This window comes from Schistocerca americana, chromosome 8 (assembly GCF_021461395.2).
Source record: "Schistocerca americana isolate TAMUIC-IGC-003095 chromosome 8, iqSchAmer2.1, whole genome shotgun sequence".
Classification (NCBI taxonomy): domain Eukaryota; kingdom Metazoa; phylum Arthropoda; class Insecta; order Orthoptera; family Acrididae; genus Schistocerca; species Schistocerca americana.
Window position 1 is genome coordinate 46,459,825 of NC_060126.1, and position 16,544 is coordinate 46,476,368.

Genomic DNA, 16,544 nt, shown 5'->3' on the forward strand with positions numbered 1-16,544 from the left:
AATTTACATAATCATTCAGTTTCTGAAGCACGCCAATGAAAAGTATTTGCAAAATTTGACTACATGGTTTTAGATGTTACCTAAGGAAACTTCAATTGAATTATATTCTCACAATGTAATGGTAAACCCCCTTTAAAAAAAAATAAAATAAAAAAAAGTGTTTTGACACAAAAACATGTTCCTGTGAAAGTTGTCAGCAGAAGAGTTATTGTGCTAGCACAGACAGACAAGAATGGTTAAACACTACAGATTCTACAATGCTTTTATTTTCTTCGTTGTAGGCACCATAAGCACATATTTATTAAATGATAGTGAATAGAAACTATAAGTTGGCAGTTCCATTCTTAGTGTCCAAACTGGTAAGCAGACCTGTTCATTTTGTCCATGCTCAGAATGAACGTTTCAAATATACCTATCTTATTCCTTCATATTATTTTAATATTTCTATTTATTATTTAGGTTCACAAAAAAATATTCCTTCATTGGTCTGTGAAACTGTTAGTTGGTCTGCAGCTTTATTCTTCGGGAATGTTTACACCTGGGATTTGTACTGGCACAAGTACACATGGCACTTATACGTGCCTTTGGGATGTATATCGTGACGTGTATGAGCTTGCTACTTGTAAGTCATACACATATGATTGTGTGTTTACATCTGTTGATTTGTATCAGTGCGTTTGGTGGTGTAGATCCGCTTAGAGTTTGTGATGGCTTTTCAAAAGTATGTAAAAGACTTCACATTTTTATGTGCTGATGTGCCTGATCTTTTGAATGGAGAAAGGAAAGAAAGGCACAGGAAGTGCAAATGGTGGCAACAATGGTTCCTTGACAAACTTGCTCGTTCAAGAATTAACTCTTGAAAAAGGCACATATTTCAAAAAATGTGTCAGTATGAGCATGGAAGATTTTAGCAATTTGCTGTCTCTTGTGGCTTCTCTTGTGTCTAGAACAAACACAAACTTTCAGGAAGCGAGTCCACCAGAGGATCAGTTGGCAATGACCAAGGTTCGCAGGAGAGCTTCGGTGAAGTTTGGAAGGTAGGAGACAAGGTACTGGCAGAATTAAAGCTGTGAGGACGGGGCGTGAGTCGTGCTTGGGTAGCTCAGTCGGTAGAGCACTTGCCCGCGAAAGGCAAAGGTCCTGAGTTCGAGTCTCAGTCCAGCACACAGTTTTAATCTGCCAGGAAGTTTCATATTTTTGGCCACTGAGGATTCCTTCTCCACTCTAATGTACTTCCATAGAACATCAAAAACCTCAACATGCAATATTATTCGTCAGGTTTGCAAGGTAATTGTGCAAGTTTTATCCCAGGAAGCGAAGGGAGGACTGATATTATTAAATTCCTAATTTATAATAATAATAATAATAATAATAATAATAATAATAAAAGAATGTATAACAATTATATAATTCTTAAACTTATTCTTATTCATTGTTGCGAAGCTGGACATATACCTTGCCCTATAAATTTTCCAAATTTTGCTAACAATGGGACACTTTTTAGTGCTTTGGAACTATTGGCTTACTTCTGCCAGTAACACAATATTAAATTTCTGATGACACTTTCTGCATAACGAACATATCCAACAATATTAATTTGTGTTTTATTTTATTCATTCTCATTCAAACAAAAAATTCATGGACAGCAGTTAGCATCAGTAGAAAATGGAGAAATACAGGAGGAATACCGTAAGAATTCTGCAAGTTGCATATTAAGTAGACTGTGGTTTGTCGCTAGCATATAGCAAAGATCAACAAGACAACTCTTGTGACACTTTTATTTGCTTCTGTTTCACTTCAACTAACTCACTGGGCTACTATAAAAACCATGCTCTTAAACTATGTAACAGTGTAACAATATTAACATAACTGTAATACTGTAAGTCACTACATTCACCAGTTCTTCATTTGTCTCCTGCAAACATTTTCTAACTTGACCATTATTCTTGTATGACCATTTTCAAACAGAAATCTTTATTTGTTGGTAATTAATTCTCCAAAGTGGGTAATCTGATCCAGTTTTGCTTTCTTGGTCTTTTGTGGCTACTTCAGGTAGCCATGCACACACAGGGAGTGCTTCCTTGAGTGTATGAATGGTGTCTTTTAATTGTGCCTGTCTGCAACTTAATGTGTCTTCTTTATGGTAAGTAGCAATCCATTTTTCCTGCATTACTGTAAATACAGGCTAGAGTGCAATATTTCGTTTCACGGGCCACATTCCTCTCCACAGAGCAAGAACTCTTATGTGTCTTACTCAGTCTCTCATGCGTCGCAATGCTCTGGAATGTGAACTTCCACCCCATAAGTTCACAAAACTTAACCAGATCCTCATCCTCCAATGATCTCACCTTCTGTATGAGGACAGCTTAAGTGTGACTTCATTCACCCTTCTGAACATTTGCCTTACGCTTTCTTCCTCGCTTTCTTTTCCCATGACAAAAGGAATATTAAAAATGCTGAAAGCTAAGAATACAACGATTTTTTTTTTTTTTTTTTTTTTTTTTAATGCACTGTCTATAAGCTTTCCCTATTTGTTCCTGTATGGTAAATGGATGCTAAGTTCAACAATATTATATTAAGCTTTTTTTCTACTAATCCTTTTCACACCTCATAATTTGCTCAAAAAATACAAATAAACAACAAAGGCCAATCTGTAAGGCAGTTCTACAGAATGCACTTACCGATTTAATGGTCTGCAGCAACTGCTCTTCTGCCTTGCTAAAAAGAGCACGGCTGCGAACAGCTGCTACGATTTCAGGGTGGAGATTTCGCATGGCAGCCACGGCGACACGTGAGACAGCTTGGTCATACAGTAAGGCGTACCAGCGCTGCTGGATTTCTTGCACAGTGAAGCGGCACGAGAACTTAGTAGCTCGGTGCACTGTACGCAAATCACTGGTCTGTGAAACAACACATTCCTCAGATACCGAGTGAGTCGACACACACACACACACACACACACACACACACACACACACACACTACAGGAGTAAAGGAACCCCCACCAGACAGCAGAAGCATTGTGTGTACCAATTGGACACATAATGCTGGTATCGCATTTTGGCCAGTTGATTAGGGTGGGCTGGAGAGAAGGAGACAGAGCAGAAGTCAGGAAGAGGAGTTGAATTGGATAGCTAGTGGATCAGAGGGAGACACTGGGTCTGCTGGCTAGGAGTCCAGGAGGGAGGATTGGCAGGTGCATGGACAAGGCACATTGTGCTCAAGTGACAGAGGGATGCAGCGTGTGAGCAAGGTGATGTCGATTTGGAGGGGATGACAGGATAGAGCACGGGGAAAGTGTTGTGTGGAGGGTGTGGATGCAATGGATTAATGGATACTGAGGACAGGAAATTTACAAGAGCAAAAGATGTGTCGTGAAGGTAGCTCCCATCAATGAAATTGAGGAGAAATGGCAGTGGAGGGAAGGGTCCAGATGGCCCAGTTTGTGAAGCAGCCATTTAAATTTAGCACAGTGTGCTCAGCTGCATGTTGTCCCGCTGGCTGGGATACAGTGCTCTCAGCCACAGTTTGGCGGTGACCATTCGTTGTGATGGACAGCTCATTGGTAGTCATACTAAAATAAAGAACTGTACAGTGATTGTAGAGCTGTGAGCACGTGCATGGCACCCTCCTATGCCAATTTTTTTTATTGGTCACCTAGACGAAACATTTATAGCTTCGCAAAACCACAAACGCCTGTCTGGTTCAAGTTTACTGGCGATACCTTCACAATTTGGAATCCCAGCCACGACACACTATTCTCATTCCTCCACAACCTCAAAATCTCTCTAATCTGCTTCACCTGGTCATTGTCACCCTAATGCACCACCTTCCTGGATGTTGACCACCTCTCTGATGGCATCAACAACAACTCTGGTCATATTAAAGTCACTTACCACCAACAGTATGTGCATTTCAACAGCTGCCATACATTTCAACACCATGAAATTGCTTCCATTCCATGCAGCCTGGTCATATGTGGTGGCATGTCTGTAGTGACAAGAACTCACTTGTCCAGTATGCTGAAGGTTTTACGACAGTCTTCACCAACAGGCACTAGCCCCCGCGCCCCAACCTAGTCTCCACAGCAGAGAGATTTCTCCTGCCATATCCTCACACACCTGTAATCCTCTCACTAACCCCAAGAATTAGTTATAAAGGAGTGCCCCCTCAACAACTGTAACAACTGGACTGTAACAACTGAACCACACCCTTCACCAGGACTGATTCTGTCATCATGCCCAGAAATGAAGAATATCCTACCCTAGATCCTCCCCACCCCTCCTAAAATGATACCCCATTGCTCACCCATCCTACACAATATCCTGGTCCACCCCTAAGCCATATGCATTCCCAAACCCATCACCATATGAATCGCATCCATGTTGAACATCCTGGTGAAAGATCTCCTCTATCCACTCACCCAACACTTCCTACTCTGACCTGTCACAGGCTCATCTTACCCCACGAAAGGTATGGCCATGTATTAAGGGAGTCATTCATATACTACATCTGCTGCAATCACTGTACAGTTTTTTAAGTTGGTACGATGACCAGTCACACGTCCAGCTGGATGAATGGCCATCACCAAACTTTACCAAGAATAAAGTTGGTTGCCCAGTGGCACAATGTGCAGCTGAGCACAGCACATCAAATTTCAATGGCTGCTTCACAACCTGAGCCATCTGGACCCTTCCCTCCAACACCAGCTTTTCTGAACTATGCAGATGGGAGTTTTCCTCATAACACATCCTTCGCTCCCATAAACCTGTTGACCTCAATCTCTGCTAACTCACTGTCCCCACACCCTCCAGCCAGCAGTTTCTCGCTGCTCTGTCCAGTCACATGCTCCCAATCCATGACTCGTCCATCATGTTCTGCATCCCACTGGCTTCACACCTGTGTATCACGTGCCTGGCCCATGCACCTACCATCACTCCCTCCTGCATATCTAACAAGCGAACTTGATACCTGCCTCTGAGCCACTAGTGCATGTGTGCTCTAGCCTGAAAAAGGATTATTCCAAAAGACAACAAGTTTTCTTTCTCTTTTGTGTGTGCCTAGCAATGGCGCAATGCTTTTGCTATTAACATTTCTTAATATGGAGAAGTGGAAAGACAGAAACAGGAAGCACGAAGTACAATGGGTAAAAACTATGAAATTATCAATCGCCAACCATGTTTTCAACTCTTTGTGACAACTTCTTTCATTTTCTCAGGATTACTTTAAACATACTTCTTGCTTTTGACCCAACAATTCATATCACTGATATGAATACTTAACTTTTGCTTTCAGGTTGTTACCTGTACATTCCCCCCCCCCCCCCCCTCCCCTCCCCAACTCGCTGATTTATGTAATGACATCAGTGAGTTTTCTCTACCTTCTTTTGATTTCCTATATCTTCAATTTTCTGATGATGGTCCCATCCTTCTATGTTCCAAACATTAAAAGCTATGGTCTGACTTAAATTAGTTGGCATCTGACAGCAAGTGTGATGGACTGCTCCAAACAGCAACGTATCAATGGAAACTGCACTGCCACAGTCAACTCCCACTGTGTTGCCATGGACGTTGTGCAAAGTTCTTAAGCAGGATTTTTTCCTGATGAGAAAATGTCAACCATTTCAAGAAAATACATAACTCCAGCCCTACTTAAAAATTGACAACATCCTATGTTCCCGTAACCCTCCTGGCCTCACTAGACACACTACAAGATCTTAGGCAGATCTATACCATGCGTGAATTTTCTCATGATTTTTCAAACAATGGAAAATCCAGGATGGTATGTAACAGTATTATGAAAAGGAAAGATGCCACTCACCATATAGTGGACAGTGACTAACGGAGATTGAGGCCAGGAGGGTTACGGGAACATAGGATGTATTGCAGGGAAAGTTCCCACCAGTGCAATTCAGAAAAGCTGGTGTTTGTGGGAAGGATCCATATGGCAAAGGCTGTGAAGCAGTCATTGAAATGAAGGATGTCACACTTGGTAGTGTGTTCAGCAGCATGGTGGTCCACTTGTTTCTTGGCCACAGTTTGTCAATGGCCATTCATGCAGACAGAGAGCTTGTTGATTGTCATGCCCACATAGAATGCAGCACAGTGGTTGCAGCTTAAATTGTAGATCATATGGCTGATTTCACAGGCAGCCAGGCCTTTGGTGGGATAGGTGATATTTGTGACCGGATTGGATTAGGTGGTGTTGGGAGGATGTATGGGACAGGTCTTGCATCTAGGTCTATTAGGGGGTATGAGCCAACAGGTAAGGGGTTGGGAGCAGGGGTTGTGTAAGGATGCACGAGTATATTGTGTGGGTTTGCTGGGCAATTGTGGGAGGGGTGGGAAGGATAGTGGGCAAGACATTTCTCATTTCAGGGCACGACGAGAGGTAGTCGAAACCTTGGCGGAGAATGTAATTCAGTTGCTCCATCCTGGGTGGCACTGAGTTATGAGGGGAATGCTCCTCTGTGGTCAGACGGTGAGACTGTGGGAGGTGGTGTGAGACTAGAAAGATAAGGCATGGGAGATCTGTTTTTGTACAAGGTACCTAGTCGCCACTCCCATCATGCACTGGTGCTGCTGCTCGCAGTGTGGTTTCAGTTACCTGAGTCTGCGGTTTTTTGTGTGTGTGTGTGTGTGTGTGTGTGTGTGTGTGTGTGTGTGTGTGTGTTCGTGATTTATTTTTCACAAAGGTCTTACTGGCCGAAAGCTTTCTTTACTTGTGACAGTCTTTTTGTTGTGCCTATCTGTGACTCAGCATCTCTGCCATATGGTGAGTGGCAACTTTCCTTTCCACATTATTTTTGTAGGAGATGCCATATAGTGAGTGGCAACTTTCCTTTCCACATTATTTTTGTAGGAGATAGAATTTCAACTTCACACCAATTAAGAGATAAATATGGTCAAAACACACTGAAGAACTCTGAAGATAATAAATAACAAACACGACACAAAATGAATTTTTGAAAAGGTCCATTGCTGAGCACACTATTTTGGTAAATGATCAACAGAAAGCATACTTCAGAGACTTCAACAGTTTTTGAGATATGAAGTGATAAGTTTGAAAATGTTTCATGAACAGGGAAGTGTCCCCCCCCCCCCTTCCTCTTAAAAAAATATATATACCATATGTGAACTACCTATTTTTCAGATGACTTTTGCGGTACATTTCAACCCTTGAGCGAGTGCACCATTATCCATAACACGAGCAGAAGCGTGGTGTACTTTGTACACATGTAAAGAGCAGAAGGTTGGTTGGTTGTTTGGTTGGTAGGTTGGTTTAAAGGAGGGGGAGAAGGGACCAAGCTGCGAAGTCATCAGTCCCTTGTTCACAGTAAAATAATTACACAAGGGAAAGAAGAAAAGAAAGGAGGCATACAGCACAATAACAGGAGAATGGAAGAACCAGAAGAACGACAGAAGGACAATTGACACTACTATGGACAAAACAGGAAAACAAAACCACAGAGAGAAGCACGATTCAGGTAGAAGGGATAAGAACAAAAGAGCAGATGACCGTGGCTGGAAGACCACAAGAATAAAAAGGAAAAGCCCGCCACTCTGCAATACATTAAAACATCCAGCCTAAAAGCATTACAGTGGAGAATTCATGGACAAAGGACATGCGCGAAAACTTTTATAGAATGATAAAACCCACTGCACATATAAAATGTGAGGTGTTGTCAGCTAAAATTAAAGGCAATGAGTCCGGTAATGCAAGAGTCTGTTACAGGTGAGCCAAAGAAGGACAGCTCACCAAGATATGGGCCACTGTCAGCAGGGTGACACACCGACACTGAGGTGGGTCATCACGGCGCAGGAGGTAGCCAAGTGTCAACCAAGCATGGCCAATGTGGAGCCGACAGAGAACTACAGAGTTCCTGCGAGAGGCCCGCGTGGAGGTCTTCCACACATTCGTAGTCTCCTTAATGACATGAATGCAGGTCAGTTTCAGAGAAGCCGATCTCCATTAGAGGTTTCCGCGTAGCCTGTTTCGCCAGGTTGTTGGCAAGTTTGTTGCCTGGGATTCCAACATGACCTGGGGTCCAGACAAACACGATTGGACTGTTGCAGGGCATAGATAGACTCCTGGATGGCCGCTACCAAAGGATGGCGAGAGTAGCAATGGTCGATAGCTTGTAGGCTGCTCAAGGAGCCAGTACACAGAAGAAACCACTCCCCAGGGCATGAACAGATGTGCTCAAGAGCACAAGATACAGCCACCAACTCGGCAGTGAAAACACTGCAGCCATCGGGCAAGGAATGCTGTTAAATATGTCCTTCATGGAAGTGTAATCCACTTCATAGCCTCAGTACGTATTGGGAATCGAGAGGAAGTGACAGCGGAGAGCATGGGGTTAACCGAGTCCTTAGAGCCATGTGAAAGGTCAAGGTGAAGCCACGGCCTAGATGTACACCACGGAGATGTACGTGACTGGACCTCAAGTATAGGTGGTAAACACAAAGACTCTAGTTCGGAAAGAAGGGAGCGGACACGAACTGCAATTGGAAGCCCTGACCTGGGACGCCAATGCGGGAGGTGAAACGCCGTGGGCAGGAAAAGGAGACGGTAATTTGGATGCACAGGAGAACTACGAGTGTGTGCAACATAACTGGCGAGCAGTTGTGCATGCCTAACCTGCAATGAAGGGACTCCGGCCTCCACCAGGATGCTGGTAACCAGACTTGTCCTAAAAGCTCCTGTCACTAGGCAAACACCACAGAGGTGTACTGGGTTGAGTAAACACAATGCTCAGGGCGCCGTCGAACCATAGACCAGACTCCCATAGTCAAGGCGGAATTGAACAAGGGCTGCAGCAGCATAGAGTAATCTGCACCCCAGTTGGTGTTGCTCAAGCAGCAGAAGGCATTAAGGTGCTGCCATCACTTCCACTTAAGCTGACGAAGCTGAGGAAGCCATGTCAATCGGGCATCGAAAACCACTCCTAAAAAATAGATATGTTTGCACTACAGTGAGTGGATCATCATTAAGGTAAAGTTCTGGTTCTGGATGAATGGTACGACTTTGCAGCCAAAAACTAGAAACCATGGGCTAGAGCCCATGACTGCAGCTTGTGGATGGCTCCCTGTACACGCCGCTCATCAACACTAGTACTGGTGGAGTAGCACAAAATGCAGAAGTCGTCTGCATACAGAGAAAGTGAGATGGACGGCCCTACAGCTGCTGCTAGACCATTAATACCCACTAAAAATAGAGACACACTCAATACAGGGCCCTGCGGGACCCCATTCTCCTGGATATGGGGGGAACTATGGGAGTCACTATGTTGGACACGGAAAGAATGAAGCAACAGGAAATTTTGGATAAAAAAAACGGGAGGGGGCCTCTGAGAGCCCACTCATATAAAGTGGCAAGGATATGATGTCATCAGGTCGTGTCATACACTTTTTGTAAATAAAAAAAAAGACGGCAACCAAGTGTTGGAATCTGGAAAAGGCTGTTCAGATGGCAGACTCGAGGGACATAAGATTATCAGTGGCAGAGCGACCCTGGCGGAAGCCGCACAGACATGGAGCCAGTAAGCCACGTGACTCCAGGACCCGACCCAACCCAACTGCTGACACATCATATGTTCCAGCAGTGTTACTTATAATCCGTCTTGATTGCAAAATATTTATTCACATGACCGGTTTCAGTTCCTCTAGGTGGTGCCTGATACATTTGTTACATTACTTAATACAGTATGTGCATATGTAATGTAACAAATGTACCAGACGCCACCAGTCGGTAAAGGTTTTATAATTAATGTAAGTGAGGTGCATTCTGCCAACAAATTTAATGTGACGCAGCATGTGAAGGTTGCCGAGTGTGAATGGGTTACTCCTGTGACCAAAATTTGCAGGTACGTTCTGGTACATTTGATGTTGATCAGATAGGACGAAATAGGCTTGCATTTGTGAAATAGTAAATTAGTATCATTGTCATTTCAGATCTGAAGATGGTTATAGAAGAACCGAAACCAGTCATGTGAATAAATATTTAGTAATCAAGGCGGATTATAAGTAACATTGCATAAAAAAGTGATTGCAGTATTCCTGCAGACATTATGTCTGTTTTTGCAACGTCCCAGCAGCCTACAAAGAGTATTGATGAGGCTAATGGGCCGACAGCTATCCACAACAAGCGGGTTTTTACCAGGTTTGAGCACTGGAATGATGGTGCTCTCCTGCCATTGTGATGGTAGGACGCCACCACACCAGATCCGGTTGAAGAAGATGAGGAGATGTTGCTTGTAGTCAGATGAGAGATGTTTAATCATCTGACTGTGGATCTGATCTGGTCCAGGAGCTGTGTTGGGGCAATGTCCAAGGGCACTGAGGAGCTTCCACTCTGTAAATGGGGCGTTATAGGATTCACTGTGGTGTGTAGCGAACGTGGGGGGTAATCCTCCGACACAGAGGCTCGAGCATAGTGCTCAGCAAAGTTCTCGGCAATCGCGATTGTGTCGGTAGATAAAACTCCATTTATGTTAACACCGAGAACACCTGTTTGGGATCTGGTAGCCGAAAACACGTTTGATCCTTGCCCAGACTTGGGAAGATGATGTATAACACCCAATGGTCGAGACGTATCTCTCCAAACACTCCTGCTTCCGTCATTTGATAAGTTGACAAACACGGGCATGGAGCCATTTAAAGGCTATGAGGTGCTCCAGGGAAGGGTGCCACTTATGCCACTGTAGAGCTCACCAATGTTCCTTAAGTACTTCAGCGACTTCCAACGACCACCAAGGGACTGCCTTTCACCGGGGGACACCCTAAAGAGCGAGGGATCACATTTTCTGCTGCAGAAAGGACTGTTGTAGTCACCTGCTCAACCACCACAATGATGTTTCCATGTGGGGGAGATTCAACGGTGACACCAGAGGTGAAAGCTTCCCAGTCTGCCTTGTTTAAAGCCGATCTGGATAGGCGTCCGTGTGCCTGATGCTGGGGCAGTGACAGGAAGGTGGGGAAGTGGTCACTACCACACAGGTCGTCATGTGCTCTCCAGTGGACAGATAGCAGAAGTCCTGGGCTGCAAATTGATAAATCAATGGCTGAGTAACTACCATGAGACACACTGAAATGTGTGGCAGCCCCGGTATTTAAGAGGCAAAAGTCGAACTGAGACAGTAAAGTTTCGACTTTTCTGCCTCGGCCAGTAAGCATGGCACCACCCCACAAGGGGTTATGGGCATTAAAATCTCCCAACAGTAGGAAAGGTTTAGGGAATTAATCAATCAGTACAGCTAATACGTTCAGCGGTACTGCACCATCTGGAGGAAGATATACATTGCACACAGTTATTTCCTGCATCGTCCTTATTCTGACAACCACAGATTCAAGAGGGGTGTGAAAGGGCACAGTTTCACTACAGACTGGGTTGATGACATAAACTCAAAGTCCACATGACACTCGATTATAGTCACTACGGTTCCTGTAATATCCCTTATGGCGGCGGAGGGCAGGGGTCTGCATTGCCAGGAACCAGGTTTCCTGGAGGGCAATGCAGAAAGCAGGTGTAAACTTAACAGTTGCCGTAGCTCAGCCAGGCAGTGGAAAAAACTGCCACAATTCCAGAGGAGGATGGCGTCATCATGAGACTGGTAAGGCATGGAACATTCAATTAGGCAGTTTACACCTCAGGGTCACCTGCTGGCACTGACTTATTGGCTGAGCAGTCTTTATCCACTGTGTCAGAGGGTCCGGCGAGATCTAGGTCCTCAATGAATGCCATAAGCTCCACCTCATCCACAGATGCAGAGCTTGTAGGTAGTTGTGGTGTGGGTGCCACCACAATTCCCTTGCTCTTAGGGATCTTCTATTTCTCTCGCTGCTCCTTGGGTTTCCCTGGCTGGGAGAACTTCACTGATTCAGTCACCAGGACTGAGGACGAGCGTGAAGCCCTACGACCAGCTGCTTTTGGACTCTTCAGCCACTGGCGGGTGTCATCTTTCCCACTAGCAGAAACCTGGGAGGGAGTGACCCAAGGGACCACTTCCTAGCGAGAGGAGCTGAAGAAGACTTATGCTTCTCCGGCGCTGAAGTGGGGACTAATATCTCCAGTGGTTGGGGGCAGGTGTAGTCTTCCGGCTCTGAGAGGTGACTGGGGTTGGTGGAGCTGATTGGGCTAGAGCTGTTGTAGCGGTGGTGTAAGACGATGTCACAAATACAGGATGTAGGCATTCAAATTTCCTCTTAGCCTCAATTTACGTCAGGCAGTCCAGGGTCTTGTACTCCATGATTTTCCTTTCTTTCTGAAGAATACTGCAGTCAGGCGAGCAATGTGAATGGTGCTCTCCGCAGTTGACACAGATGGGAGGCGGGGCACATGGAGTATTAGGATGTGATGGGTGTCTGCAATGTCGGCATGTGACGCTCAAGTCCAGCGGGAAGACATATGGCCGCACTTCCAGCATTTAAAGCACCACATTGGGGGAGGGATATAGGGCTTTACATCACAGCAGTAGACCATCACCTTGATGTTCTCGGGTAATGTATCACCCTCGAAGGCCAAGATGAAGGCACTGGTGGCAACCTGATTATTCCTCAGACCCCGGTGGACACGCTGAACAAAATGTACATGTCGCCGCTCTAAATTGGCAAGCAGCTATTCGCCAGACTGCAAACGAAAGTACCTGTGAAATATGATACCATGGACCACATTTACGCTCTTATGGGGTATGATGGTTACAGAAACATCCTCCAGCTTGTCACAAGCGAGTAACGCCCGTGACTGGGCAGAGGACACTGTTTTGATCAACACTGACCCAGATCTCATTTTGGACAAGCCCTCCACCTCCCCAAACTTGTCCTCTAAATGCTCAACAAAAACCGAGGCTTCATCATCATGAAAGATTCCCCACCATTGTCAAACATACAAGGTACTGGAGAGAATTAGAGCTGCTGCCATCCTTAGCCTGACGTTTCTCTCATGGTGTGGCCAAAGAGGGGAATGATTTGGGGTTGTACTTCCTTGCATTGATTTGAGCCTGTGAACACTTAAGAGACTGCTGGTGTTTGACCACCAGCAAGAGATGATGTACTACACTTCATAGTGTGTCATCCGCCCTGATGTCACCCATTCCAACAACGGGTCCTTCCCAGGGGCGCCAACCAGCCGCAGCAAAGGCCATCTGGCAGGATGGCCATTGCTGGGAGTACTGATGCTCCAGGGTGACAGTCACCTACTCCTCGGCATATGTGGGGAGTTAACGGTGCAGGCACCAGCAGAGAGATCCCTGTGTGGTCAGGGGGCTACAACCAACAGGGTACATGGCGGCCCCACTGCAATGGACTGGCTACTGTGCTGGATATCAGGTGCAACCAAGCAAACAAGTCCATTATCATCATCAGCGTAGAAAACGATACGGCACAGTTGATGGAAAAATATGCACCTGGGTGCCCAACAGTTGGAGAATGAGCATAAGTGCAGATCCATGTGGACGAAGGCTGCAATAGGTCTCAGTGCACGATGGACACAATGCACCACGTAAGGCGCCATTCCCCAATTGGCTCGCTCTTCAGGAAAATTTTGAAAAACGGAGGTCAAACCCTACAGGGGACCACCACATAAAGGCTGAAACATGAGACTCCTTTTAGTCGCCTCTTACAACAGGCAGGAATACCTCGGGCCTATTCTAACCCCCAGACCCACAGGGAGAGAGGGGGGGGGGGGGGGGTGTGTAAAGAATAGCTGTCTTTATGTTACTGAGGTAAATGTGTGTAAACAAATTTACAGTTTACTGCCAGTTTAATATACTTACATTAGCCCATGTTAGTAACCCACTGGAAGTATTAGACAGAGCAGTTGCATCAGATCCACGAAAACCACTCGTTTGATTACTAATTATCTTGTAGATAACTGTGTCAGTGTGTGATTGTGCCGGAATCTGGGTCATTTCTGGCACAGTCTGTAAATTTGTTCTCACCTAGCTAGCTGTTTATTTTGTACAACATGCTCTCAGTTGCATGTATGACAACAACTTATCACTGTGTTAGCTGAAGCAGAAGTGAAGGAATAGGTGTGGGCTTGCCATTGTAAAAAAAACAATGTAATGGTACTAATCATTGTTTTTTCTGATTGGTGTACTTTACACACAGGTGCATCCACTCAAGGGTTGAGGAAATTTTCCATCTACACGGAGATTGCAGTGCAGTAGCGGCCGCCTGCAGACAGAAGTTGTCATAACGTCAGATGCCAACTAATTTAAACCAGTCTACAGAGACATCCATGTTTTTAGTTTCGAGATCTATCTCATTCTACCTTTGTTGGTTAAGAGTAATGACTCTTCTCTTGAAAGAGTTATAATTTTACAAACAGAGATTTCATCAAAATTTATAAACTAATTGATGGTACCTTTTCTAGCAATGTAATTAGAGAAAAACAAAGCTGTACAAACAAATCAAGTGTTTTCTACGTGAAATAGAAGTGTTCTTACCAGCTGAACATTGGTAATCAGAGCAAGATCATCAGTAGGCTTCCAACGACCGAGATCCTTCGTGGCGACTGAATGGGAATGACGCGGCCTCTTATTGCGACGACTACCGGCTGAGCCCCCAGTGCGTCCACTGGCTGAACCACCCGTACGCCTCTGCCGATTTTCGGGTGGCACGGACACAGTCGAGGAAGGAGTGACAGTACTGGCTGGAGTAGTCGCAGCAGAACTCATTGCCTCTGCAATGCAAGAAATTTTAGTATGAATTTACCTGAGTGATAGACCATAAGATTTGTAACTTCATGACAATTTAGGAGCAAGGGAATAAAGAAAACACAAATTGTTTCTGAACACACGAAATATGCATTTAATATATCTAGTTTTAAACTATCTGCACATAAACAATGTTGTCCTGTAACTCTTTTATCTTTAAATAAAACTTACTACATTCCATTCTACTTTGCAACTATAGCCTTTTAGCAACAGAGGTAGATATTAATGGTCATCCACTGACTCAAAAACAGGTGTAAGATTTCTTGGCGTCCAGCTGGGTAACAAGTTACTATGGAGTCGGCACATGGATAAAGTAATCATGAAGCTCACTTCAGTGTATTATGAACTTTGAAGAATCTCCCATTGTATTGGCGTAAAGACTCCATCATTGCCCAGCAAAAACTGTCAAGGGTAGAAACTTGAAATTTGGGGAGGGTGTCTACCTTATACTGTAGGGCTTTTTCAAAGGGGTGAAATAGGGAGTGAAAGATTTTTTGAAAATATGCCACTATTAAGGCAATTTTGAAGGTAGACACATGAAAATTGTTATTCGCTTTCTTACTCAGAAATAAAGAAATACACGCTTCAGTGTGTGTGGAAATTTTATCCCTATGGAAGAGAAATAGTGGATGAAAGTTTTTTTTTTATCATTACTAAAGAACTTCTAAAGTATATTTAAAGCAACATCTATGAAAATGGTATCTGACTTCTTGGATTCAAACAAAAAATTGTGTGTTTCAGTATTTTTGGAAATTCAGTCACCCAGGGGGTGAAATAGGGTAAAACGTGTTTTATGAAAATATTTCATTACGAAACCATTTTTAAAGCAAAATTAATAAAAATATGTATTTGGCCATCACAATTTTTGGAAATTCAACGTCCTAAGGCAGTGAAATAGAGGATCAAATTTATTAAGAAAATATTTCATTATATTAAAAACAAATTTAAAGGTTAATCTATGAAAATTGGTATTTCACATCTTAATTAGGCCTAGATATAAAGAAATATGCTTTAGAGAATGAAAGTTCCTATAGAAATTTCTCCACAAGAATGCAAAAGGCAAAATTAACAAAAATCTCAGATTCCAGCTACCAGAAATGCGATGATGATGATGTGTTTAAAGGGACTACAGGGTCATCGGCCCCTGCTTACGAGAGAAACACGTGAAAAGGTAACACGCGTAACTTAAAAAAAAAATAAAAAATAAAAAAATTTAAAAAGAATAAAATAAAATAAAATAGAATAAAAAATAATAATAATAAAATAAAATAAAAAATTGACTTGGCTGCTCAAGCTATATAAGCAAGCCAAAGAGTTTTAAAAGGGCATGACAGCAGTTGTAACTTGATAGGGAAAAGAAAATAGAGATAACCTAGGCAGCATCTTACATAAAAGGGTCTAAATACTCAACAAGATGAGAGGGGTAGCAAGCAACCAGCAGTCACTTGATGGGTTCCTGCCATAGGGGGAGGTTCTTGTCCCCACAACAATCTGTAACACTTGAAATGGAGGACACTTATAGATTAGAGTAAAATACGCTCACCCTTAGGAAATGCAACACTTTGGTAGTGACTGTCATGTCATCTGCAAGTTGAGAGTGTGCCGCAGATAGGCCAGCAGGACGCACTCGACGATAACATGTACTATCATCAGTAGAATAGCGCAGCTGCAGTGAGGAGGATCTTCCTGACGCAGAAGGAACTTGTGGGTGATTCTTGTGTGGCCGACGTATATTCCACACAATACAATGGCATCTTTCAGAGAGGCCTGGAAAGATGTATGCCACACCTTAGTGGACCCTTTAATCGTTCTCAACTTGTTTTGGGTC

The 16,544-nt window shown here is 43.9% G+C and overlaps 1 protein-coding gene across 5 annotated transcripts in view; it reads right to left on the reverse strand.

Annotated features, from left to right (window-relative positions):
- LOC124544884 (microspherule protein 1) overlaps positions 1–16,544 on the reverse strand; it is a 164,671-nt gene that overhangs the window by 110,381 nt on the left and 37,746 nt on the right. For all 5 annotated transcript variants that reach the window (XR_006967572.1, XM_047123611.1, XM_047123610.1 and 2 more), the window contains 2 exons: positions 14,447–14,682; positions 2,682–2,900 (listed from right to left, as the gene is read on the reverse strand). Coding sequence is in view for 4 of the 5 variants with exons in the window: in XM_047123611.1 (XP_046979567.1) it covers positions 2,682–2,900; positions 14,447–14,682 (455 nt within the window). In the remaining variant the exon portion in view is untranslated. The remainder of the gene's footprint in view (positions 1–2,681; positions 2,901–14,446; positions 14,683–16,544) is intronic.